General features: G+C 38.2%; 1 protein-coding gene across 7 annotated transcripts in view; it reads left to right on the top strand.

Moving 5' to 3' along the window:
- Positions 1-27,985, top strand: part of LOC126470625 (histone-arginine methyltransferase CARMER) — a 98,050-nt gene that overhangs the window by 7,702 nt on the left and 62,363 nt on the right. For all 7 annotated transcript variants that reach the window (XM_050098591.1, XM_050098589.1, XM_050098590.1 and 4 more), the window contains exons 2-5: positions 2,175-2,306; positions 2,413-2,516; positions 17,666-17,881; positions 18,281-18,458. In XM_050098591.1, the coding sequence (XP_049954548.1) occupies positions 2,175-2,306; positions 2,413-2,516; positions 17,666-17,881; positions 18,281-18,458 (630 nt within the window). The remainder of the gene's footprint in view (positions 1-2,174; positions 2,307-2,412; positions 2,517-17,665; positions 17,882-18,280; positions 18,459-27,985) is intronic.

The following is a 27,985-nucleotide window of genomic DNA, read 5'->3' as shown; positions in this document are numbered from 1 at the left end:
ATGTATTAAGTTGGAACAATTGTTCTGTGCACCTTTGTATGAAGTTGCATGAACTTGGTGAAACAGTCAGATCCTATATGCACTTTTGCAGCAGTTTTGTAGAAGTTAAACACTTTCCATACGAAATATATAAATGTAAAATGTGGAATACTTATTCTCATATATGGGCACACAGCTGCTGTGAATTCCCCGAGAGAAGTCATTTTCCTGCATAGACTGTTTCAGTTTGAAATAATCAGTATTTCATGATTTAGCAATTAGCTAATTTAATCCCTTGGACATTTTAAAGCTACCTCTGTTCCTTTCCTAACATTAATTTTAAGCATATAGTGTCATATATTCCACACATCAGTTTGGGGAAGACATGTGGCAGCATCTGTGTGTAATTTCAATGAAAGTGAATTTAAAAGTGCTTCTAAGTCGCATAAGAGATATAGGTCCAGATGGTACTGAATCCTTTCTTGTGCTCATGACGTGTTTTGAGCATAGTCCGTCACCAGATGATCTGGTGACAGGTAAAGAGAAGTGTTAATAATATCGTACAATACAGCTTAACCAAATAATTGAGATTATATAAATCTCAAATGAAATTAATTGTACACAATTTTTGAAGAACATGAATACATACCATCCAAGATCATTACATGCATTGTCAAGTATGCTGAATAACGTCTGTACAAAGGTCAAGCAAAACATGTCATATACAAGAAATAGGCTTAACCAATAGCTGAATACAGTTACATTGTCAAGGCACTGCTAATGGAGCCATAACATAAGCTTGTATTGGTACGGGGCAGCTCTTCTGATAAAGTGTAAAATACAAATATTAATATAAAATAATAAAAGCTCAATTAGTACTTACGTGCAAGGCCACTTGTATAGTACAGTATAAAAGACGCACCATTTACGTTGTCATATAGAACCATATTTGGTATGATCATAGTTTCAGTAGGGGGCATCACATCCAATGCAAAGTTAATTAAAATAATTATTTTTCAATAAAACAAAGTTAATTCATTTTCACCAGTACAGTACAATACTACACACTTTTGAGCTGGTGGGTGGCATGAATCTTGCATATGATCTGGATCTGTATTACTTATGCAACTTATCAGCATTTGTAAACTCACTTTCATAGTTACTGTTGTTATGGTTGCACACCTCTACCAGGACTTCAGGTCTGTTTTACAACATGTGTAATCTCAGTTTAAATCTTACATGAAACTGTTTTAATGTTTTGTATGCAGCTACAGTGACAAAACTCGCATCAAGGTCAAATTTTCTCTTTTTTACGTATGGGCTTGACATATGAGGTAGTTGTGCCCACAACTACAATGGTTACGAGGGTCCATTAAGGACACCGTCAAATGTTTTTTCATCTACAGTGATGGTTCGATTATATGATGCTATATCCGTACAATTTTCCATTGTGATGAAAATAAGAGGTTGTTCTAAAATATTCAAGGGGAGGGGGGAATTAGCTAACAGCTAACTCAAAAAATAGTGATTATTTCAAAATAAAACAACCTACACAGGAAATTCGCAGCAGTTGTGGACCCATACGTACAAGACTCCTTGTCACTTTCATTAATGTCACATGGTACAATTTTTTTCAGGGATCTCATCAAGCAAAGTTTCCTAGTAACAAAAGCATATGGTATGAATTATTTGTGGTATATATTCAAGAACCTGTAGAAGCCTGCCTAACCTGTTCTTAGTATATTTATACCTTTGAGATGTGCTGTAAATAATATATTGATTTCAAACAGCATAGTTAATAGTTGAATGAGAAAGTTTCACAAATGTGCCGAATGGGCTGAATACTGCAGCTGACCCTACACTGATCAAATCGGTATGAAGGACATTGTTAAAGTTTGTGTCAGACTTTTTTAATTTCTTAAAAATTCCAGGTTAATCTTTTTTAATTACATGGTAGGAAACTTTTGGAAATCAAAATTTCAATGTTGAGTTCTGGTGCAGGACATTTATCATGGCAGTCTGAGGCAAATCATAGCATTAGAAAACCCACTTCAGTTTGTAAATATCATATGTTCTAGGATTTGGTTTGTGCATAACACGTATCTTTCGATAACAAAAAGTTTTAAGTGTTTTTTTCATTTATAAACTGTCTTGTATATTTTCAAAGAGTTCTTTTTCTTTTTTAAAAATTTCAGATGAGAGTACTTATGACAGCATTGGTGAATATCCCATTTCGAGGGCAACTGAATGTGCTAGAGTGGGACCACAAGGTTATGTATTCACTTTTGATACAGAGAGCCTCCTATTCAGATTTCAGAGTGTAGCAGGTATGAAGTTCTGCATCAATGCAATTTTGTTGCTTACTGCTTCTGTTCTGCCATGTCAGTCCATTTTGTTGACTTAATCCTTTGATTTTATTCTCTCTTTCCTCAGATGCTAGAGCATTTCACGAAGCTGTAAGCAAAGTAAAACTTGGAAAGGATTCGTCAGTTTTTACAGATCGCACGGAAGACTCCTCAGCCATGCAGTATTTCCAGGTGAAATTTTTTTATACCAAATACATTGAACTAACCAGCAGCATTGTGTTAAAGTACTTCTAAGAGTGGCACCGAGCACATAATCTGAATGTTGTGATTTGTGAAGAAACTTTCATAATGGTGGCAGGAACAGATCACTGAAGTTGATGACCAATTCCATGGTTTGTAAAATGCCAGAGGGCATCATTTTTTTTTGTAAACAAGATCTTTGTAGAGGTCATGGAGTAAGTTTGAGTCAGGTGTCTGGCAGTTATCATTTGATAGCCTTATAAAATGATTTTAGCAAATCCTGTGAAATGTGGAAGAAACAGTTTTAAAAACTGATTTGGATGAAATCCATGGGGACTGAGCACGAGCACTGATGATTATTTTATTGTGGTTTAATGAGTATAAGCATGACCATAACACTGAAGATAAAAGCACTGTGGCCATCCAGTTGACCTGTTAAGACAATGGTGTAATATCCCGTCAAGAGGTGGAGTTGGTTATCTTCTTAGGTTTGTTATGAGGAACAGCCTTAATTCGAACTACAGTAAAAGATGTGGAGCACAGTATATATTATCTCTCAGTATACCTTTAATTTATTTTGAATAAACACCGTGGCTTGATCATGAATCTTAATGGATCATGAATCTTAGTGAGCAGACAAATTATGTTGGTACATCTTAATTGTTGCCCATGAAAGTCTAAGGTCATTATTTGAAATGTTAAGCAGTGTCTTGCAATAAGTATACTTGATTATTATTGTGTGAATGCAATCCTGGTGTGCTCATCCCATTTTGTATCACTTTGCAACATTACACCTGAATATTTAATTGATGAGACTTTCAAGCAGCTCACTACTAATGTTATAGTCAAGTATTACAAGGCTTTTTTCTACTTATCCTTATTAACTTCAATTTTTCTACATTTAGAACAAGCTGCCATTCATCACAACAACTAGAAATTTTGTCTAAGTCATTTTTTCTATTCCTACAGTCACTCAATGATGACACCTTCCCATATATCACATTGCCATCAGCAAGTAACCATAAATTGTTCATCAGGTTATTTGTCCCTGGGGCACTTCTGATGATATTATTGTCTGATGAACACTTGATGTCGAGAACTGCATACTGGGTTCTATTACTTCATAATTCGTCGAACTACTCGCATATCTGGGAACCAATCCCATATACTTGTACCTCCATCAACAGTCTACAGTGGGGCACCATGTCAGATGCTTCCTAGGAATCTAGAAGAATGGAATCTGCCTGTTGCCCTCCATCCATGGTTTGTAAGATGATATGTGAGAAAAGGGCAAATTGAGTTTTGCATGAGCAGTGTTTCCTAAATCCATGCTGACTTGTTGGTAGAAGCTTATCTGTCTCAAGGAAGTTTGTTATATTCTAACTCAGATTGTGTTCAAGAGTTATGTAGCATACTGACATTAAGGACATTGGTATGCAATTACGTTACTTAGTTCTTTTACCTTGTATATATATAAAAAAACAAAGATGATGAGACTTACCAAACAAAAGCGCTGGCAGGTTGATACACACACAAACATACACACAAAATCTGATGTGCAGATTGATGTGTGTGTGTGTGTGTGTGTGTGTGGGGGGGGGGGGGGGGGCGCGCGCGCGCATACCTGTCCTTTTTACCCCTTAGGGTAAGTATTTCCATTCCCAGGATTGGAATGACTCCTTACCCTCTCCCTTAAAACCCACATCCTTTCGTCTTTTCCTCTCCTTCCCTCTTTCCTGATGAAGCAACTGTTTGTTGTGAAAGCTGGAATTTTGTGTGTATGTTTGTGTTTGTTTGTGTGTCTATCGACCTGCCAGCACTTTTGTTTGGTAAGTCTCATCTGTGCTTTTTCCAATCGCTTGAGACCTTTTCGCTGGGTGAGAGATTCACGATAAACACAGGCTAAATCAGGGGCCAGATCCGCAGAATACTCTCAGTAAAACTGAATTGGGATTCCATGTGGACCTGGCAACATATATTTTCGGATCTTTCAATTGCTTCTGTGTGCCACAGATGCAAATTTCTATGTTCTTCATGTGGGAGTCTGTAAGACAGTGAAATGATGGTATGTTAGTATGATCCTCCTGCATGAATGATTTCTTAAATATGAAATTTAAAACTTCAGCTTTCCTTTTGCTATCTTCTGTTGTCTCCGTAGACTGCTCGAAGAGTGACCAAATGAAGCCTTTGACCCACTTAGTGATTTTATGTACGACCAGAATTGTCTTGGGTTCTCAGCAAGAGCAAGGTATGATGGTGGAGGTTGTTATATGCTGTGTGCATTGATCTTCAGACGCTTGAACTTCTACTAACTTTTGCCTGCTGGCATTTGTGCACTATTTTTAACCAAGAGTGCAATATTTTATTTCCTCAGTGTTCCCTGAAACTGATTATTAGACTATGGTGGGTCCTTTCCATCCTTAATCCACTCACTGGGCACATACATCTCCAGAGTGTGATTTACAGTCTGTTTAAACTTTGCCCAGAATCCCTGTATATCTTCCATGCTGGAGCTAAATGATGTCCATTCACTGCTAAGTGAGAGTCTAACAATTGCTTATGCTTTTTTAAGCATAAACACTCTCCTGTCATCGCAATATCATCATGAGCACTAATCCGTGTATCTGAAACTGTCGATAAGGTCAGGCCTGTTTGTAGCTACAAGGTCTAATATATTTCCATTGTGTGTGGGTTGTCTTAACTAGTTGTTCAAGGTAGTTTTTCGGAAAACATGTTCAGAAGTGCTTCACAAGACTGTTAGCCCGTGCCACTTGCAGTGAATCCATAGACATTCTAATATCTACACAGTAGGTTAAAGTCGCTTCCAACTAGTATTGAATGACCTGGGTATTTACTTGCTACTGACTGTGGACTTTTTTAATTATAATCAAACTATCACAGCATAAATAGGTGGCTGGTAAAACTGTCTAACAATTAACTCGATTTGACCTAGACTTGTTACATTCTTGCAGATGATTTCACTATCACACTCAAATTCTGCTGCATTGGAGACAATACTTTTGTCAACTGCAATGAACTCACACTCCTATGGCATCTAATCTGTCTTTCCTATATACGTACCAAGAATCGCTAAATATCTCGGAGCTTTTTACTTTGTGTTTCAGCCAGTTATTAGTCCTGAGAATAATTTGAGCAAAAGAAATTTTCTGGAGGGCCAGAAATTACAAATACTTAAAGAACTCACTGTTAAATTTTCGACAGTCAAAGTGTCTCTACTTTGTATGTGATCTGATATTGCTCCCCACATATTGACTTACAAACATTCAGCAGAGAACCTCAAACTACTGCCTGGCCAAGGAAAAAAAAGCCTCATATGTACTCTGCAGGTACTCAACTACTCGAGTAGCTGCTTCCTTTGTGTAGTGCTCCTCTTAACTATCAAGGGGAGTCCTACAACTCTGCATGCTATAACACAGGCCCAGAAATCTACAGCCATGACCGTCACAGAATCAGTGAAACCTCTGGTTGAGGTCCCCAACTTGGCTCCAAATCTAAGAACCCTGATACACCATGGGTGCTCTGTTTGCACCATGCAAGTGAGGCCAGCAGTTTTCACCACTACCACCAGTTGCCAGAAGAATTTGAGGATGTTCTCAGAACCCAAGTGACAGGTATAATTGGTGATAACATTTGCAACAACTCAATCTTAAGGCACCCTGCACCCTTAACAGCCGTAGATAGAGACTCCCCCACATCTCAGATATGGCCACCTGGCACACAAACACATAGTGCACGTTGGAATTCTGTCTGGCCCTGGACATTATTTCCCTAAGAGGCTCCACAATGTGCCTAACATTGGAGCTCCCAATAACTAGTAAACCCCCTGCCCCCCTGTATCTGCTCAGACCCTGCTGAAGGAGTGGCCATCTGCCCACTCACAGAGTGAATGTGTGAGGGCAGATGGCGAGTCTGCACATCGACACTCTATGATGAGTGATGTGACTGCATAACAACCCACCACTCACCCTGCAGAGTGTGGATCCCATGTCGGGTATGCAGGAAGGTGCCTTGACAGCAGAGCCTGTGGGTGAAACAAGTGACACCAGAGATGTTCCATGTGACGTGCCAGTTTCTCCGCTGCTGCCACATCCTGAGGTAGCAGTCTGCAGGTGGCTGACATGGTCATAAGTATCTTCAACTGTTTAAGAACTGCAGCCAGCTCCTCTTGCATCTGCACTCAGCAAGTACCTCCTGCTAGTAACTTGAGAATTAAACTATGATTAAAAACCGAAAAAGTCAAATATGTGACTTGATAGTCTCATGGTGCTTCAGCAGTGGATGCTCTCAACTGATGATCTGTGGTTACTGGCTACTGGCCATGCAAAAACAAACGAATGATGATTGCATGAATGTACACATTACCATTACCAAAACACATTACTATACCTCTCAAACACAAAAATTGCAGTGAATTAAAGAATTAAACTGAGAACACAGAGAAGCTAGATATGCTATTTGTTAGCCTCTTGTTGCTTCATCCACGAAAGTTGATAGCTGAATGTTTTACAGCAAACTAGGAAAATATTTTGGATACATTTTGTGATTTTTAATGTTTTGTAGGGGAGATTACAACTTCCCAGCTATAGATTGGGAGAGTTAAATCATTGCAATAAGGTGCAGGATCAGGAATTTGTATGTAATCCTTCTGAATGTCTTTTCTGAAAACAGCTTCTGCAGTTGGAGAATCAGTTTGAGGGGATAATGTCTTGGATATCCTTGTAACTGAAGAGAACTTTCAGTTTGTTGAACATAAGAATGTTATATCATCAATGAATATATGCATTAAAGGAAATTGAAAAAAAGGGGAACTATTTCTGCTTAGCAGGTGTTAAAAGTAACAGAATACAAATGATTTGAGCATTCGACATCATTTGGTCACCTCTACAGGCAATTCTGTGGATTAGCATTGTATACAGTTCAAAAGCAACTTACAATATGCTTTGGGCAGGTCTGGCAAGAAATTTTGTGATGAATGCAGAAAACCTAAACAAATCCAAAATTAGTGTTAGAGGGCCATCCAAGAAATGTTAAATGAATTTGAGGGGAAAAAAATGAGAAGTAGTGTGATAGAAGGCTGAAATAATTAATTTGATCTTCCCAAAATGTTCACTGCAAAATATCCATAACAAGATTCCTTATGTTGTACAAATGCTGAAATTAGAGATATTGAGGTAAGTGATTGTAAAGTAGAAAATTAACTAACATAATTCATCATAGAAAACGCATTTTGACACCAGATGATACACCTGTATAATTCTATGAAGATTGTATGAAGAAATTTTTTCTCCTTGTAACGGCAGTTTATTGTAGGTGGTTGGAACAATCGAGGGTAGCAAGTAGCTGGATACAGGTGCATGTCATTCTTGTTTTCAGGCAGGCAATCTCATGTTTAGGAATCAGCATTAATACCACCAACAATAATGTTGTGAAACTTAGATCACCTTTGAAATCCAGATGGCAGTTGATAACAGTGCCCAGATTAATGGAAGGAATTTGAAGTTGCATGTTACATCCTTGTGAGCAAAGTATGTTCAGATTATCAGACTTGCTTTGTGACTGAATTCAGGACTACTTAGCAGATAGAACTCAATAATCAAAATAGTAAGATGTAAAGCAATTTTAGGTGTCACTCAAATGAGTGTCAACGCCCCTTTAAATTATGTCAGGTAATGTCTGGAGCTCTGCAAGACTGTGGATCATCCTGTTGCATATGGAGAAGTAATAAAGCTAGAAAATAGTGGCACAGTGCAGGAAAACCAGCAGGGGTTCGATGCATGTGCAGAGGATGGCATTTGACCATCAGCATAAACGAACATTGTGTAGCGTCCTGTCACTAGTTGGCTGTTTGGTTGCTGGACTGTTCCTAACCCTGCTGGCCATAGTCACAAAATCTTCCAGCTCCCTGAAGATATCGTCTGCTTTCACTTCCAGGAACCTGCATTCCCCGACCTCAGCACTTGGTCTGTTCCCTCACCAATGCTGACCCAGAGTCAAAAGTGTTCCTACAGCAGCATCCTCACACAGTCATCACCAGAACGTGTCAAACACAATGTTGCGCCCCCCCCCCCCCCACACACACACAGACCTGGCTCAAATCAAGTATTCCCACAAGTTCAGTAAATGTAGATGGCTACATCTTTATAAGACTAGACAGATGTAACAGACAAGGGGGTGGCATACGGGGGTGTACATATGCTTTGCTTTATCACCTACTGTACTACACACATTCAACAATAATTAAGATAAACAAGTGAAATATATGTTCATGGAAATGAAATCTCTTAACAGAAAGTGCCTGATATATGTTTTCTATAAACTTCCTAAAGTACACAGGTTTGCCTGCTTCAAAACTGCTAATACAAGTCTTGAATCAACATACGAGCATGTAATTATAGTTGGTGATACAAATTTTTTTTATACAAATTAAGTTGATGCTTCCTTCTTCAAATGTATTGCTACCTCAGCTTGCCCCTACCCATCATACGAAGAGTAGTCACACTCTCGTAGATCTGTTTGCAACGAAATCCCCAGAGTAATTTGTACCTCTCAAATATCTGCACCTGTCATCTCTGCCCAGGACATAATTTTCATGATGTACTTGCTAGAACGTCCCAGATAGAAACAACTACTACATACCTGGACTTCAAACACATTAATTTATGTCAGCTTGCAGCTAAGGTGCAAGAAATAGTTTCTGGGACGTCTTCTAATCCTGTCTCAGAGATAAACAAAAAAAAAAAAACTTCATGGATTTACTAACATACGTAATCAGTTGTATGACAAATCTGCTTGTTTAAATACTGGAAAAATAAGTTGGAAACCTGCATCTTGACTAACTGAAGAACTAAAACAACTGAGTCCCAAATTCTGCACATTGGACATACCAAGTGCAACATCATATTGCTTACAAGTACAAGTACAAGCAGAAGCAGAACACACAGTCAAGCTGTGAGAAATGCAAAACTAAGGCATACCCATACACTAACATACAACAATAATAGACCATCTGTCCTGTGGAAAAATCTGTGTGGTATTGGTACAGGCAAAGTAAAAGCTGGAAGTGATCCCATTCTCCTAGCCGAAGAACTGAACTGGTGCTTCATATTACCTGCAGCTACAATTGAGCTGCAAACAAAACAGAGACTCATTGATTTCTTCATGGGGTAATAAACTGTAGCCATGAAAAATTCTATCTAAAGCATGTTACCTATAGTACCATCCAAAAAGCAGACATACATATCAGATCAGACCCTAGTGGACATGGCATCCCAGTTCAAATGAAGCAGCCTATTATTGTCCCACTACTTCTCACTATAACAGGTATATTCTATGACTCTGTACCACAAGTGTTTCCCCTGAGGCCTGGAAACAGGGACTAGTTAAGCCACTACCTAAAAATGACATTGCCACAGGATCCCCTGACTACTGACCTACTTGCATTCTTCTTACACTGTCCAGGGTCTTAGAATATATAGTCCATGACTTGCTAACAAATTGCCTAACTGCAAACAACATACTAAATGAATACGAATCAACTTTTGGTAAACATTGCAGCACTGTATTAATAAAGGTAACAGATGACCTGAAGCTTGCGATCGATGCAGGAGAGGTGACTACCACATGCTTCTTGGACTTCAGCAAAGTGTTCGACATAGTAGAGTTCGATATTTTACTTGCCAAACTTAGCAGGCTAAATTTCTCGAAAAGTGCAATGTTGTGGTTTTACTTATATCTGACATATCTCCAGCAGTGCATTGTGTTCGTGTTGGTCACCCTATAGTAACAATGGATGGATATAGTATTTGACTTCCCACAGGGTTGTGTATTAGGCTCGATACACTTTTCATTGTATGTGAGTTACGTTATCAGTTTTATCCTGGTGCATATAGCACATGTATGCTGATAACTTCAAGCTGTAACTAGTGCAAAGCCAGTGAACCTAAAGACAGCCATTGAGAATCTTGACAGAAACCTGTGTTTGCATTTTCAAAATGGGTGCAGGATAGAGGGTTAAACAGGGTGTATACGACCCAGGACAATCGGGAGATCCGGGAGAAACTCGGGAATTTTTTCATCCGGGAGAAAACTGGGAAAAACCTGGGAATTTTTTAGAATTCCGGGAATTTTTAATTGTTTTAGTTTTCAGTTAAATTTTTGTAATTTTGACTGGTAAGAACCGATACTCTAACAAAGGATATTACTGTATTCCGCTACTGCAGAATAATACTTCAACAATAAAACATAAACGAGAGAAAAAAATGAAAATACAAAGGAAATGCGCCATTTACGACGACACACAGTGCTCTCGCAAGCGTCTGCCAACAGCAGAATGTGCCAAAGGCTTTAGGAAGACCATGCAGTGCTTCATTACAATAATTTGCCTCCTATGAGCGTGAATTCACAGCTGTTTACATTTGATTCATTTTAGCAGTTACGAGCAGGCTCATGCGCATGCGCAGTTGATTCGTGTTTGAGCAGTAGATTCTCCCGCTTCTGCATACAGGAATTTAGCTGTTGGCTGTGCAAGCAGTCACAGCAAGCAGCTAGATGCTACTGGGAAAAGGGGCGCCAAATTCATATTCTTGAGGAAAAAAAACGTGTTTCACAAAGTGTCTAGCATCCAGCGCACGTTTGTCTATTGATTATTCGCATGATTTTGAAGTGCTTCCCTGTTGGTTTTTGAACATCTTTAAACACAGTTTAAGTCGATTTCTGAATGAATCGTAAGTTGATTTGTGAATGCGTGCATAGTGTACCTGATGTCTATCAGGAGAATCCTCGTTGCATCTATAAATAAACTTTCTGCAGACAAAAGGCAACGGGGCTATACGAGCTGAGCAGAGTAAGGCCGAACGGATTAATGCTAATCGCTGTCTGATTATGCGGTTGATTGGGTTTGCGAATGATTAGCGTTGTTATAATTACTAGCCAAATCCATAGATTCAGACTACCAAAATGGAAATAAATGACTGACAGGAATAACAGGTGAGAAAGATTACGTATTATCTTCTCGGTGTATCCAAGAAAAGGAAATTTTGAAGAAAATTTTTTTGCCAGATCGCTAGTAAGGACCAGTTATACAGTCCCTGGCTAGCAGCCGTTTAAGTTCTATTCTGGAAGTAACATGGAAAAGTGTTGTTTGAACGCGTAACAATGCCTAACCGGAGAATAATCGCGGAATGTTTAAACCGGTGCTTCTGGCAGAGTTAGTGAAGGTAATCGGCAAACAAATTTTGACAATGGCAGGAATAGCTACAGAATTGGTGATGACAAGATTGTTTGTTAGAACGAGGAAGGAGAAGAAATTGGGACATCACACAAATTATGGAAGAATAAGACAATTCCAAATATATTTAAAAATTACTTAATACTACTTTTCAATCTCATGCTTGAGAAGCTGGTGCGTGTGAATGAAATGTGACACTATTTGCTAACATACACTACTTGCTAACATAAAGCTTTTTGCTTGTAGTAGGCCTAATAGGCATTTTGGTATTGGTACTTCGTGAGTTATATTCTGTCGCATTATAAAAATTGCCATTTTTGCCAAAACAGTCTCATTTATTTGGTATGTGTTACAAAATTGCTGCAATATTAGAAAGGCCTATTTTGTTTTATCTATCAGACAGTGACAAAATATACGTAATTAGATCGAGAAACCACATGAGTCTTGGGTATTATTTGTGTTAACAGCTTTTTCAGTATTCGATAACGACATTTCGATTTTTATGTAGCAAAACGTTTGACGAACTTTGATAAGTTAATAGATCCTTTCACAGAAAGGAAAGCACGCCATGTAAAGCTGTAGCAAGGTTAGAGAGAGAAAAAAATGCTAGGAGCTAAGGATTGAAGAAATGTGTAATTTCTTGCTTATCTCTTGTCTTTATTGGTTCTATGTATCCTATATTTGATTTTACATCACACAAAACAGCAAGTTATTAGCTAATGGCAATAAAGAGTGCAAATTTTCTGAAGAGTTCTTGTTCTCCCAATTACAAATAATCCCATCCGTTATTAATTGTGAGGGTGTTTTTTTTTAAAAAAAGAGGGGCAGGCTGTCAAACCGACCAACTGGGATCAGGAGAGGCACCACAGGACATTTAAATATCCACTGTCCTGAATACAGTTTGATGGCATCCATTACAAAATATACATGTTTAAATTCCACAGAGCGAAATACAGTGACATGCGATAGAAGAATGCTTTATGAAGAGGCGTGATACTGCACTTTGGCACACTTAAAGACCAAATGACATGTCTTACATTTCCTCGAACACATGTTTTATGTTTCAGACTTTTCAGAAAGATGTGTGCTACAAGATGAACATATTTTTGAAAATAAGATTTTTTTTAGTATTGACTCGGTTCGCAAATATCGTAGATCCGGGGCTGTGATGGCAGAGCAGTCTTAGTTATAGTGGGTAGTCTCCATATGACCCGGGTTCACATTTAGTGATTTTGCTGTCTCCCTTTTGTTTACCCTCACAGGAAATAAAAACAAAATATCTGTGGCTGGGAGCTATCAAGTGAATTAAAATATATTCACGTAATTATGGAAGGCTAAAATATGTCATTAGTTTCAGATTTTATTCTAGTTGCACCTTTCTGACAGTCAAGCATTAATCGCCTTGCAGAACAATGAAGTTATTTTTGTCTGTTTGCTAAGGAAATTTGACTTTTATTAACCTTTAGCACAGAGGCAGTCAATGTATTTAAAACCAAATGTTTAATTCCTCGGTACTGGCTAGTTTCAACTATTCGCTGCATTTCAAGTGCACATTTTCATCTTCTAGCACGTATGGCATTATGCCATAATAAAGAACCAAAGTGATGTAATACAGTACTGATGCTCCAAGAAAATTTACATCCCGAAAACGACACTGAAAAGCTTGATATCAAGTTGAGGTCTACTTCATTGGGAATCTGAACTTATGAATGTGCACTTTAAGTATGCACTTTAAATGTGCACATTTTAGTATGGTTCACGAAATTCCGATGTTCTTGGAGTATCCGCTGATGTCTTGTTTCTTTTATGACATAATGTATGATCTTTCAATGTTTTACACGTTTGTACATACGGGCTTCCTACATCATGGTAGCTGCGCAAGTGCACTGTCGCCTGTTATCTGCGCTCTCTGGTAACTGCTGAAACGAACCTGTTTCTAACAGGTCATGGGAAAATATTGTGAATGGTGCTTTGAAAAGCATTACTCTCAAAGTAAATATCCTTTTATGTGAGTTAAACTGTGTGTGGAGAATGTACCGTGACTTTCTTAAATCACAGTGTGTTTGACTCTCATTTAAATATCAACTCTTTGATGATGAGCCATTTAGAAGAATTTTGAACCCTGAAGATCAGACATTTGTCATTATTAAAAATTTTACTTGCACATTTGTGTGATATATCTTGAAGTGTAACACTCGCAAAAAGCTTAGCTTCTCTTGTAGCTTATTAACTTTAGAGACCAGTATTATATGTGAAAGCTTTGCTTTTCTTGTGGCAGCATTATGTATATTAATTTAAACTATTAACTTTCCCTGCTTGTGTATTCGTGCTACTTAACAGTGATACTGTTGGCTGACTACGTCACATGTCCTATGCTCTGAATATCTGCTGTCATCAGCTGCCGACATCACGTGACATGAGCCATGACTGGCTTATAGAAGTGCATTGCAATCTCGATTTCAATGATATGGAAAGTAACATGCAGTGTTGGGTGGTGGAATTCCACTGTATACTTTTGTAATACGAAAATACGCAGCGTACATTCTGCTGCACATCAAAGATATTTCCAAAACGTGTCTTTTTCCTCTGAATTTCTTTTTCTAATGTGCCGAAAATTCTATGCCATGTATAAAACCATAATAATTCAGACGATTGATAAGAATGCAAGTGGTACTGGTGGGTTTTTCTAGGCTCTTTAGCCACAAATATCTGGAATCCCTACCATCTTTAACCCTAAATGGGACAAATATCAATCTCTCTCCCTCAGCGAAGAGTCTAGGAGTAATAATAGATGAAAATTTTAATCGTACTGTGCACATAACTGCACTGTACAAGAAGGCATTAACACCTCTCTACGCCCAACAAAAATATAAAGATTCTTAGATAACTATGATGTAAAGGTACTGTATGTGTGAAACCTGGGTCCGATGTAAGAGGGGCCTGATAGCCATTATCACATCAGATTAAGTAAATAAATAAATATTGTGCATAAATAGGCATAATGATTCATTGTTAAATTTCTCTGTTGACAACATCTGTAATACAAGGTTTGGGGCAAAAATAATTGCAACTAGCTAAAGTTGCAAATTTCACTTTTTTTTATTTTTATTCATTTGATGACCAGTTTTGGGCAGGGATCTATTTTCGAACAGATAGCCTGTATACGCTGTAACTTTTAGTTTTTCACATTTTTTGCATGGCTTTTGCATTTTTTGGAAATACCAATTTGATTTCTGTTACGATGATTTGAAAATGGGTCCCAGTCCAAAACTACTCATTGTATGAATAAAAAACAGAGAAATTTGCAGCTTTTGCGAATTTTTCGTTGTACTGATTAACAGAAGTGCTGACCTACAATTATTCCAGCGTGCTATAAGTTCGCAATTGCAACTACTTTTTTTTTCCCCCCCTGCAGGTAAGTGAGCGGATCACAAACTGCTATTTGTCATGTGGGGGCTATATAGGCATAGTGTGTATTCCAACAACAGATAGCTCTGTGATTGCTGGTAATAGCACAGAGTGCACTGTGATGTCAGTTGTGTGGTGAGCTTTGTGGAAGATGGAAGTACTCATCTTGAGCAGTGCACGAACATTAAAGTAGCCATTCTCTGAGGGAGAAATGCAAGAGAATGTCACAGTGAATGGGTCGAAGCCCTCATGAGTAATGCTTTCTATGTCACATGACAGAGCAATGAGCATAGAGTACTACAGGGACACCTTAGTGCTACAAGTACAATGTAGCATTCGGGAGAAACGTCTGAATCTTGTGGACAGGGCTGCAGTGCTGTCATATGGCATGACAATATGAAACCACATAAAGCAGTGTGTGTGTGTGTGTGGCAGCAACTGTGATGCTCCCCTACACCCGGTAGACAGTTTGTGACACTATGACACTGCCAGTGCTGTGCAACAACTGATGATCCAACTTAGAAATGGTGTGGCAAAAAGTGACGTAAATGGTATTGACACCTCCCACATTGTTGGTAGCATTTGGTGAACATTGTAGGAGACTACTTTGAAGGCATGTAGACCTCATTTCGCCGTGTCAACTGTGTCTGCTTTTCTGTAATCACTTTGAACCATGAAACCAGTATTGTCCTGTACACTACTGTTCTAAATGTGTGTCACTATGTTCGCGTGTTCAGTATCCACACATGTAATTCTCATCTCATCCTCTCATTTGTATGTCGCATTTTCCAACCAGGTTGGTATCTGCAAGGGGGGGGGGGGGGGAATAGTTTCAATGACTTTCGCCACAACCATCAGTATTGGGGAGTAACTATTTAGAGTGGCAAAAAGTGGAATGACCGCATAAAACTGGTTGAAGAAAAGTTAAGTGCCAGGCTGTGATTCATTGGGAGAATAGTAAATAAACATAATGAACCCATGAAAGAGTAGCTTGAAGTTCATTTGACCAGTTCTTGGACATTGCTCGTCAATTAGGGACCCTTACCATGTCAGATCAGTAGAGGAGATATGAAAGATCCAAAGAAGAGCAGAACATTTCATTACATGTTCATTTAGTATGTGCAATAATGTCAGAGGTGATCATTAAACTCCAGTTGCAGAAACTACAGAGAGGTGGTGCGTATCACAAATAGGTTTACTCGAAAATTTCAGTGTGCATGTTTCAAGAGGCTAGGTAGAATATTACTGTCATCCATAGACAATATTTGAGATGACCATGAATGGAAAATCAGAGTACTTCATTCTTGTATAGGAGCTGACTGATAGTTTTCCTTTCCACGTAACATTTGCAGATGGAATAGGAAAGGGAGCTTGCAGATTAGGTGTAGCTTAGAATTAGGTTATGTTGATCTTTGTGGTACCTTTATTCACAAAAATACACATGGTGTTACCAGATGTTGAGCTGGGTGTTGAAGGTAACTAAGTATCTTGTTTTGGTGGCTATCATACTCCCTACCCTTCCTGTTTATCACTTTACTGTGGAGTACTGTTATGAAACTTCACTATACTGAACTGATTGTCAAATACCATGATAAGCTGGTGTCCTTTTTACAGCCAGATACGCACTGTGACACAACTCAAAAATGTGATACCTGAGAAAACTCGACCTGAAGAAATAATTATATAAAACTTATATTGAAACAGTATAAACTTCCTTTAAATTTCAAATAAGTGTTGTTGGCTGTAAGTTTCATTATATTTTTTGTGCACATAGGGCCTCTTCAGAGGCAATTCTCAATGGCATAAAGTAAAGATGCAATTTTTCGACTTGTCACTTTTCTTGCTGGGGTGCAATACGTGTAAACCATCCAAAAACTGAATTGTACAACATGCAAAGGAGTTACCTATGTTGAGCATTATGGAGATGAGGAGGTACAGAGAGACAAATGAATGGCTAATTGAAACTATAGTAGTTGGAAATACCTGAAATTGCTATTGGCTGGGCATGTAGCCTGATCATCAGACTGATAACTGCTTCTCACCTTATGAAATGACTTGGAAGGCTACCTAATGGAAGGTGGGTTGGTAATAAGAAACTGACAGGATAAGCTTAGCTACATGAAGCTTAAGATTTTGGGGAGAGGTCTGGTTTGTGACAGTTGCATTTGTCATGATCAGTATTATGAATGCTGCTGATGAATCATTGGTGTTTCATTGCAGATACTGTTCCTGGAGTTCTTTTGTGGTTTCTTCAATTTTCATTCCTGTTATGATTCATAATAAAATATTATTTGCTTTCAGTGCAGTTTATTAGGTTAATCATTTAGATGCTGCATTCTCAAAGACGAAAAAAAAACTTGTGATTCTTTGGTGACCATTCAGCCAGCATTAGTGTTTCTGCTCTTAATTTTTAGCTGCAACAAAAAATTATTTTAAGCTCTGAAATTAGAGTTTAACTTTCATTGTTCAAATTTTTCATTTACAGTTTTATGGATATTTATCCCAACAACAAAATATGATGCAAGATTACATTAGGACAAGCACATACCAAAGAGCAATTTTGGCAAATTTAGATGATTTCAAAGATAAAGTTGTCTTAGATGTTGGTGCGGGGTCAGGAATTTTGTCATTTTTTGCTATTCAAGCTGGAGCAAGAAAAGTTTATGCAGTTGAGGCAAGCACAATGGCACACCATGCAGAGGTAAGTGGCCATTGCATATCGTACCTCCCCTCCCCTTTTCGCCTATCTCTGACTCTGGTACCTCAGTCAGCTGTGATACCTCATTTATACTGAACAATAATTTGTTCATTGTTATCAAGAAAAGAAACTGGCAGTGGTTTGCTATACAGTTTTCTGAAAATTGTGTATACATGCTCAATATTGCTGAAAAATTAATTTTTCATTCTGTTATAAATGTTTCAGTCTGTATAAGTTTTGAAGAATGATGTGTGAATCTAATATTTTTTCAAGTAGACATGAAATTACATTTTAACATGATGTTTTGATGAGTGTTATGTGTAAATGGCGACTGGCATAAATTGATTTGCTTAATATTTTCATCTGCCAATTTTTTTTATCTATTTACTCCATATGTTTCAGACCCTGGTGAATGCAAACAATTTGAAAGGAAAGATAGTAGTAATTGCAGGCAAGGTAGAAGAAATATCTCTTACAGAGAAAGTTGATGTCATTGTTTCAGAACCAATGGGTTACATGTTGTACAACGAAAGAATGTTAGAAACATACCTACATGCTAAAAAGTGGCTTAAGGATGGAGGTAAGCAGTATTTCTTACCGCAGAGGGAAAAATGCATCTTGTTTGTTTGTGTAATGACATCATTGGGCAAGAATAGATTGCTCAATAATATTGAGATATTTCTGTGAAGACTTGGTAGACTAGGTTGGTTACTGCACATGAGAAAATATTTGATGTGGTGTTATACAGCAATGATCTTAAATTGTAGTAATATGTTGTCCATTCTGATTACACTAAATGCCATAATAGATGTTCTGAGACTTAAACATTAATTTTGAGAATTGTTGTAATTGAGGACTCAGAAGTCACTGATAGGTTCTTCCAAAACTTACTAAAGATTGGGGAGAGGATGCGGGTACAGAACAGTGTGCATAGTATCATTATTCTACCTAAATTGTGGAAATAAGCAACAATGGACATGGAAAATTACGCAGTGTAAAGGTACCCAGTTAGTATACTCATTGTGCTTGGTGAAGCCTTCTCTTCTCTGTCCAAAATTTATTGCTTGTCCACTTTTAACAAGACCATGTGCCTGTAATGAAATTTAATGTGAAGTTGTTCCTTTGAAAATGGAATATTGGCTTTGTTTCCTTTAGTGACTGCAAACACTGTTGGTTCATTTATAAGATGTGATTTTTGCCGTGTCATCAAATAGTTACACTTAAGAAACATTTTGTTTTTAAAAGGTGTTTTTTTACGTCAGTGATATTAAAGTAACCGTAAGTTGAGAGATGACTACCCATCTGTGTTACTAGGCTGTTTCACAAGCAACAGTCCACACTGTGTATGAATCACCGAAAAATGGCAAGACTAGCAGGGATACAGTTGGAAACTAATGCAAGGGCATCCAGCTGCCCCTTCTTGTCTGTGTTCTTAGAGTTGTCTTTGGCCCCAAATGGCCTCAAGCTATTCTGTCCCTTGACATCGTTGTTGCATTTTTAAACTTTACTGTAAGTGTTTCATTTTTCTAACTTTCTAAGCTCAGTAGCTGTCTGTTCATAAAGTCTGCATTTCCTCACCCCATTTTAGTTGTACTGTGATGACCTTACTGTCCAGCTACAGTTATAGCTCCATGGGTTTTATCTCACTTTCAACTTTGGGACTGAAGCTACTGTTCCATACATTATCAACCACGATGACATTGTCACAGACCCTGGAGTTCTCAATTCTCCATCTGTTGTTTTGTATCTTTTTAAGTCGTTTTCTTGTAAATAGAGGGACTGGTAACGGAGTAGTTTAGTCCCTTTAAATGATGATGACCTATCCATCATCACTGTCATTTCAACACTGCAATACATACATAGGTCTGTTAGTACATGAATGGAAGCTTCTGAAGTTTCCCCTATTTGAAAAGTTTCATAGGCACTGACTGTTTTATAATTGAAACTGTCTGAGGGATGGTACATTATGGTTTCATTTTTCCATGTGGAAACACTCTAATCCAGAGGCAGCCAGATCATGCAAAAGTGCATGTGAGCATGATGTGCTGCATGCATGTGGACTGACGTTCGGCCTGTCTCGGCTTGTCTCGGCTTTGCTCAGTCCTTCTTGGAAGTACTCGGTACAGTGCGACATTTCATTTAGCAGAAAAATGTGACACTTTCTTCCAGCATTTGGTGTGTCATTTTTCAGTTGGCACGACATTCTTCAGTTTGGCAGAGATGAGGTGTCAGTGCCATTTACCCTATGCTATTTGTTCATGATATAGAGGAACTTGACAGGTCCAGTGACTGTTTGCACAAAGAGGCAATATAGTGATCTGTCATGATGAGTCTTTAAAACTGAATTGGAATGAAAGAGAGAATGATGCGAATTCCCAATATCTATTATGCAGGCGTATAACTAATTGACAGATACCACAAATTTGTTATGGGGCGACATTACAACATTGTGCAGAAAGAATTTAAAGATTTAGTGATGGTGAAAGAGCAAACAATTATAGTGATAGACAGATTGGATTCATTGTTCTGTACATAAAGATGCACTTCATGTTAAGTTCATAAGCATAGAGCACATGATGAAATTGGTTGTACAGTTGTAAACTTTCTGAAGCTGTATACATTATCACACTTTCAGCTGCAACAGTTTTCGACTGAATTAAATAGAAAGTATGGAGACTGGAACAGTTTACTGTTTTAAAACCTTCTATTTTTGAATTACTGAAGGATCTTCAGGAACAAAAATTGGAACATCTGAAATCAATTGCAGACCTTGCATTTTTATCATTTTAACCACAAATTATTTTGATGTTTAAAACTCAGTTGAAATTAATCTTTTCTTATGGAATTGCATCAGGTAAACTGAAATATAACATTTATTTTTAATTTCAATGTGTCATGAGGGCATAAAATGGTGGTTTCAGTGTTAAACCACCATCGTGATATCAGCATTAGTAGACCTATGCATAAAAACTGTCACATTTTTATTTATTGCAAATGAAAATTTTTAGTTATACCATCCACATGTTATACATTCCAGTCGCACAAAAATTCCTTAGAATTCTTCATGTTCAGTCCTCACAAGTGAAAGCACTACTTCTGGTACAGCTGAAAACACACTCTTCCCTTCATCATACATAATTGAACTTTGCGCATGCAACACACCCTTATTGTTTGGGATTGTGCTTGCCCCCTACAACAGGCACAGTGTGAAGTGCTCTTCAGGCGTGTGTGCTGCTTTATCAGTATGCACTGCCTTTGAGATGTAGGTCTGGAAGTGATTTTTTGAATTATCAGGCTTCCTCCTCCCCAGAGGGGAGGGGGGGGGGTGAAACATGTGCCCCAATAAATCCTGTAGTTACCTCACATAAGAAAGATTTGAGTAACAACTTGGGCAACTGATTGGAAAGTTTATTGTGAACATTTAAATTTTATGTACTGCCACGAGTGAGGTGCTAGAATAATCTGTCTACCATCTTCTGCTTTTGCAGTCAATGGCACATGTTGCCTGAAACATGTCTGCTTTGTCAATGAATACCATGTTTTTAATATAGTCCTTGACAATTTTTGGACAGTTGATCGTAGTTGTGCTCCCATCTTCTTTTTTGTTCGCTGTCAATTTTATTGATTTCATGGAATAAACATCACAATAATTTAAAAATTGAATTATGTGTAAGAATTTTTCACAATTAGACCACCAGTTATTCAGTAATGTGTTCTGTTTTCAAAGATTCACTACATACATAACCTCTAAATTGAAAATGCTTTTCGACATGGTGGTTTCGATTGAAACCACCAGCATAAATGTAAAATATCATTATTAAAACTTAACACATAATTAAAATTATCTGATACATTGAAAAAAAAAGGATACACAACAAAGGAATTATCTGAATGGGACAGAAAACAGTAGATGTGACGTACACATACAGATAAACAAATGATTACAATTTCAGAAAAATTAATTAAAGAGAAAGAGCTTCACAATTTGAGCAAGTCAGTGAAGCATTTTTCCATCTCTGGTCCTTATGCAAGCAGTTATTTGGCTCAACATTGACTGATAGTTGTGGGATGTTGTGCCAAATTCTGCCCAATTGGCACATTAGATCATCAAAATCCCAAGCTGGTTGGATGGCCCTGCCCAAATGCTCCAAATGTTCTTTATTGGGAAGAGATCCGGCGACCTTTCTGGTCAACTAGGGTTAGGCAAGCAGTAGATACTCCCATCACATACGATTGGGCATTATATTGCTGAAATGTAAGCCCGGGTTGGCTTAGCATGAACGGCAACAAAACAGGCATGGAATATTGTCAGTGTACCGCTGTGCTGTAAGGTTGCCGTGGATGACAACCAATGGTCCTGCTATGAAATGAAATGACACTCCAGACCACCACTTCTGGTTGTAGGGCTGTGTGACAGATATGGCAGAATGGTTGGTATCCCACTGCTGTCCAAAACAATTCCAGACACCTCTTTGCTTGTCATCAGAGATCAGTTCAAGGTGGGACTCATCACTGAAGACAACTATGCTCCAGTCAATGAGGTTCCAGGCTGAAGACGTGTGTGGAGATGACCCAGACAGTGGTGGGATACCAACCTGACTGTCGCTTACCATATGATACAGCAACCGGGAGTGATGGTCTGGGTTGCCATTTCTTTTTGTAGCAGGACTCCTTTGGTTGTCATCTGAAAGCACCCTTACATCACAGCTATGTGTCTACATCTACATCCATACTCCACAAGCCACCTGACGGTGTGTGGTGGGGGGTACCTTGAGTACCTATATCGGTTCTCCCTTCTATTCCAGTCTCGTATTGTTCGTGAAAAGCAGGATTGTCGGTATGCCTCTGTGTGGGCTCTAATCTCTCTGATTTTATCCTCAGGGTCTCTTCGCGAGATATACGTAGGAGGGAGCAATATCCTGCTTGACTCCTCGGTGAAGGTATGTTCTCGAAGCTTTGACAAAAGCCCGTACCGAGCTACTGAGCGTCTCTCCTGCAGAGTCTTCCACTGGAGTTTATCTATCATCTCCGTAACGCTTTCGCGATTACTAAATGATCCTGTAACGAAGCACGCTGCTCTCCGTTGGATCTTCTCTCTCTCTCTCTCTCTCTCTCTCTCTCTCTCTCTCTCTCTCTCTCTCTCTCTCTCCCTCTCCTATCAACCGTATCTGGTTTGGATCCCATACTGCTGAGCAGTATTCAAGCAGTGGGCGAACAAGTGTACTGTAACCTACTTCCTTTGTTTTCGGATTGCATTTCCTTAGGATTCTTCCAATGAATCTGTCTGGCATCTGCTTTACCGACAATCAACTTGATATGGTCATTCCATTTTAAATCACTCCTAATGCGTACTCCCAGATAATATATGGAATTAACTTCTTCCAGTTGCTGAGCTGCTATATTGTAGCTAAACGATAAAGGATCTTTCTTTCTATATATTCACAGCACATTACACTTGTCTACATTGAGATTCAATTGCCATTCCCTGCACCATGCGTCAATTCGCTGCAGATCTTCCTGCATTTCAGTACAGTTTTCCATTTTCACAACCTTTCGATATACCACAGCATCATCCGCAAAAGGCCTCGGTGAACTTCCAATGTCGTCCATAATGTGATTTATGTACATTGTGAATAGCAACGGTCCTACGATACTCCCCTGCGGCACACCTGAAATCACTCTTACTTCGGAAGACTTCTCTCCATTGAGAATGACATGCTGCGTTCTGTTATCTAGGAACTTCTCAATCCAATCACACAATTGGCCTGATAGTCCATATGCCCTTACTTTGTTCATTAAACGACTGTGGGGAACTGTATAAACGCCTTGCGGAAGTCGAGAAACACAGCATCTACCTGGGAACCTGTTGCTATGGCCCTCTGAGTCTCATGGATGAATAGCGCGAGCTGTGTTTCACGCGATTGTCTTTTTCGAAACCCATGCTGATTCCTACAGAGTAGATTTCTAGTCTCCAGAAAAGTCATTATGCTCGAACATAATACATGTTCCAAAATTCAACAACTGATCGACGTTAGAGATATAGGTCTATAGTTCTGCACATTTGTTTGACGTCTCCTCTTGAAAACGGGGATGATCTGTGCCCTTTTCCAATCCTTTGGAATGCTACGTTCTTCTAGAGACCTACGGTACACCGCTGCAAGAAGGTGGGCAAGTTCCTTCGCATACTCTGTGTAAAATCGAACTGGTATCCCATCAGGTCCAGCAGCCTTTCCTCTTTTGAGTGATTTTAATTGTTTCTCTATCCCTCTGTCTTCTATTTTGATATCTACCATTTTGTCATCTGTGCGACAATGTAGAGAAGGAACTACAGTGCAGTCTTCCTCTGTGAAACAGGTTTGGAAAAAGACATTTAGTATTTCGGCCTTTAGTCTGTCATCCTCTGTTTCAGTACCATGTTGGTCACAGAGTGTCTGGACATTTTGTTTTGGTCCACCTACCGCTTTGACACAAGACCAAAATTTCTTAGGATTTTCTGCCAAGTCAGTACATAGAACTTTACTTTCAAATTCATTGAACGCCTGTCGCATAGCCCTCCTCTCACTACATTTCGCTTCGCGTAATTTTTATTTGTCTGCAAGGCTTTGGCTATGTTTATGTTTGCTGTGAAGTTCCCTTTGCTTCCGCAACAGTTTTCTAACTCGGTTGTTGTACCACGGTGGCTCTTTTCAATCTCTTACGATCTTGCTTGGCACATACTCATCTAACGCATATTGTACGATGAAATTCTACACCATGTTTTGTTGCCCCTCATGGGAAGCCAGTCTGGGCTTACATTTCAGCAACATAATGCCTGCCCACACACAAGAAGTGTTTCTATTGCTTGTTTTCATATTTGCCAAACCATACTGTGGTCAGCAAGGTCACCATATCTCTCCTCAATTGAGAACATTTGAATTATTGTGGGCAAGGCTCCCGAGCCATCTCGGGATTTTCATGATCTAATGCAGGAATTGGGCAGAATCTGGCACGATATCCCTCAGGATGATATCCAACAACTCCATCAATCATAACTGCTTGCATAAGGGCCAGATGTGAACAAACATGTTATTGACTTACTGAGTTTGTGAACACTCAACATTTCATAGACCAACTGTGCCACAACTTTGTGTTTAAAGACTATGCCTGAGTATTGGTCAGGCTGTGATTTTTCTCAATGCACGAGCTGTCTGTTGCTTGAAAACTGGACACATTGTGTATGAGAACAATGTACAGACGTCTTGCTACCTGTCCCTTGACTTTTGCTGTCTTCTTTTGTCAATTTTTAGAATTCTTTTGATAAAAACATTAGTGAATGTAACAGCTGCCGTCTCAAATGAGTGAGCCAATATGATCACATTGACGTAATTTCATGTGTGTACTCATTAGGTTTTGCAGTTACCTTTAATTCTGCTACAAATGTATCACGTTTGTTCAGTGAGCCAGAAATTTTGGAAGCTTGAATGGAAGAAATTGCTCAGTAACTCCCCTCACAAACTTTTTGAAGGATAATTATACTTTCTGTTATTACTTTAAAATTTGTAATTTATTAAAGAACTATAGTGATGATGAAAAATAAATCTTGAAGCTTGGTCTTTTTATTGTCTGTATTATCCTTGGAGATACGTCAATTACACATGTGCCACGTCAATTAGACATGTGCCAGTAACACTTTAAACAATGGTGTAAATGGCAGGTTTCGTAGGCCCAATAATCTTCAAAACAACTGGCTCCTAAGTGTTGAGAGACCACATTTGGACAGAGAAATACTCTGTATATCAGCAACTGATATGCTAGCCCAGACCTATTGCTCTGCTTTCACAACCATGGAACAACCGCGTATTGGGGACTGTTCGTAAGAATAGATGCAACATGCCAGAACTGCAGAGGAAACTGAAACGAGAAGCTGAGCTAGTCAACTGACAAAATGATTGCTCTCAAGTATTGCGATAAGAGAAGTGTGAATGTTTGAGCTCATGAAACACAACAAAATCATTGAAACAGAGAAACTTGACAGAAACATTGGGTGGGGGATAAAGATACCCCAATGTATTGTAGATTACAATTGAAGTATACGAGCAGTTGTCTGTTGTGACAAGGTACTGACCTCAACAACATCAGTGTGTAAGGCTGAAATGATACAAGAAACATTTTTTCACATTCTGTATTTGTGCATTTTAAATGCTCATGCTCTCCATGGGTTTATTACAGGGTGAAAAATGGCACACTGAGTTTTCTCTCTCATTTCTTAGGTAAACTGTAAAACAACATGCAACAGAACAAAGAAAAGCTGGTAGAGGGAGGTGCTCTGACAATGAGTATCCCCTTAAGGAAGGCATTTCCGAATGTTACTGTGGGTAAACATTCAAAGAAAAATACGCTAATTCACAGATGCTTGTTTTCCATAAAAGAAAATAGACCAGGAAACCAGATACAAATGGAAACTTGCAGAGTAACATTATGTTTTGCAATCTATTTAGAGACTTAGTGCATATAGAAACTTAACTATCATCTGGACTTCTGAATAAATTCTTTTGGTGGTGGTGGGGGGGGGGGGGGGTTCAAAACCTTCATCAGAAAGAAAAATGGAAACAATAAAATGAGTGTAAAAAGTTTTCGTAGTTCTTTCAGATGTAGTTCACTGGCAGACAGACATGGTGTTAGATGCTTCATTCTATATTCTTTACATAATATAATTCTCAGGTACCTGAAAATTTGCATATGTTTGTAGCAAAATTTGCATCTATCTCTTTTTTTTTTCAAATATGCATCTTTCTTTTTTGCCCAATTTTGCAGTTTTCCTTTTTGGCCAAATTTGCATCTTTCTTTCATGACCAAATTTGTATCTGATTTTTTGTTTATAAATGATAAGTGGAAGTTCAAAAGGTTGCCACATTATGTGCCTGAAGGCGCATACTGTAACATAGTACTTTGAAATTCGCTGTTAAGAAAAGGAAAGTAGTTACTGGGGATCTTTGTGAGTGGAGTGTTTGCTTTTGGAAAACTTAAGTTAGGTTGTTTTTAAAATGATCTTCATGTCTTTTCTTCTTGTGGCTATATTTAAGCTTTTGACAAATGATTGTGTTGAGAAGCAGCACCATTTTTCACACTGCTGATTTAAGGTGTTTCATGACATTATTTTTCTTTTCCCTTCAAATTTGCTAATTATAAAAATCTGCCAAGTACCAATATTGATGGTGATGTGTTGTGGGCATTTATATTGGTGCGACCCATACTTAACACTAGAGATAGAACTCACGAGGTACATAGCCTATAAGTGGTATGTCATGTTGGTAAACTTTTTATTTTGCAAACTTGTTCTTATGCATATTGTAATTAGAAACTGGGCTTCTTTAGACAATATACAATACCAGTAACCAAAAACTGGACATGTTTTCACAGAAAATAAAGCTGTTTCACACTCTCTCTGATAAAATAGTTCATCTAGATACAATTTGCTATAAAACAGCACTTAGAGGGCAATTTCCCATTTCTGCACTTTGAGGCAGATTCACATCTACATTCACATTTATCTCAGATTGTAAATTTTTTGTCCCCCTAGTAATTACACTACATACATTGTGCCAGTAAAACAAAAGTATTATAGCTACACTTGTTAACAATTCACTAAAATTATTTCCATGTAATGTAGAAAAATGTATTCAGTTACCATTATTTTTGACATTGAAATTTACCTAGGGTTGTAAAACATCATTGAAATACATACTGTACATTGAAACAAGTATTCAAATGCTTAAAAGTTCCTGACCTGTTCGTGACGTATATGCGCAAGAGTCGTATACCACTTGAATAAGAGCGATATATATTAATCACTTTGTGTCACTTTACAATGTTATAAAACTATTCTAATATGGCTAAAAGAATTGCATTTGAATACCCTGATTATTTGATCTTGAAACTTGTCTGACATAAGGAGGGATTGAAAATACATACTAATTATTGTAAAAAGTATCCAAACAACTGTTGCCTCACTTTGGAGTCTGTCTCCAAATGAGGAAGTATGCTGACAAGAAACAGACTTAATGTTTTAGATTATGCTATATCTATTTTGTACACGATGTAATTACACAGCATACATTGTCAGTAAAA

Source organism: Schistocerca serialis, chromosome 3 (assembly GCF_023864345.2).
Source record: "Schistocerca serialis cubense isolate TAMUIC-IGC-003099 chromosome 3, iqSchSeri2.2, whole genome shotgun sequence".
In the NCBI taxonomy this organism is placed as follows: domain Eukaryota; kingdom Metazoa; phylum Arthropoda; class Insecta; order Orthoptera; family Acrididae; genus Schistocerca; species Schistocerca serialis.
Note: the sequence above shows the minus strand (reverse complement) of the source record. Positions and strands in the feature narration are given on the sequence as shown.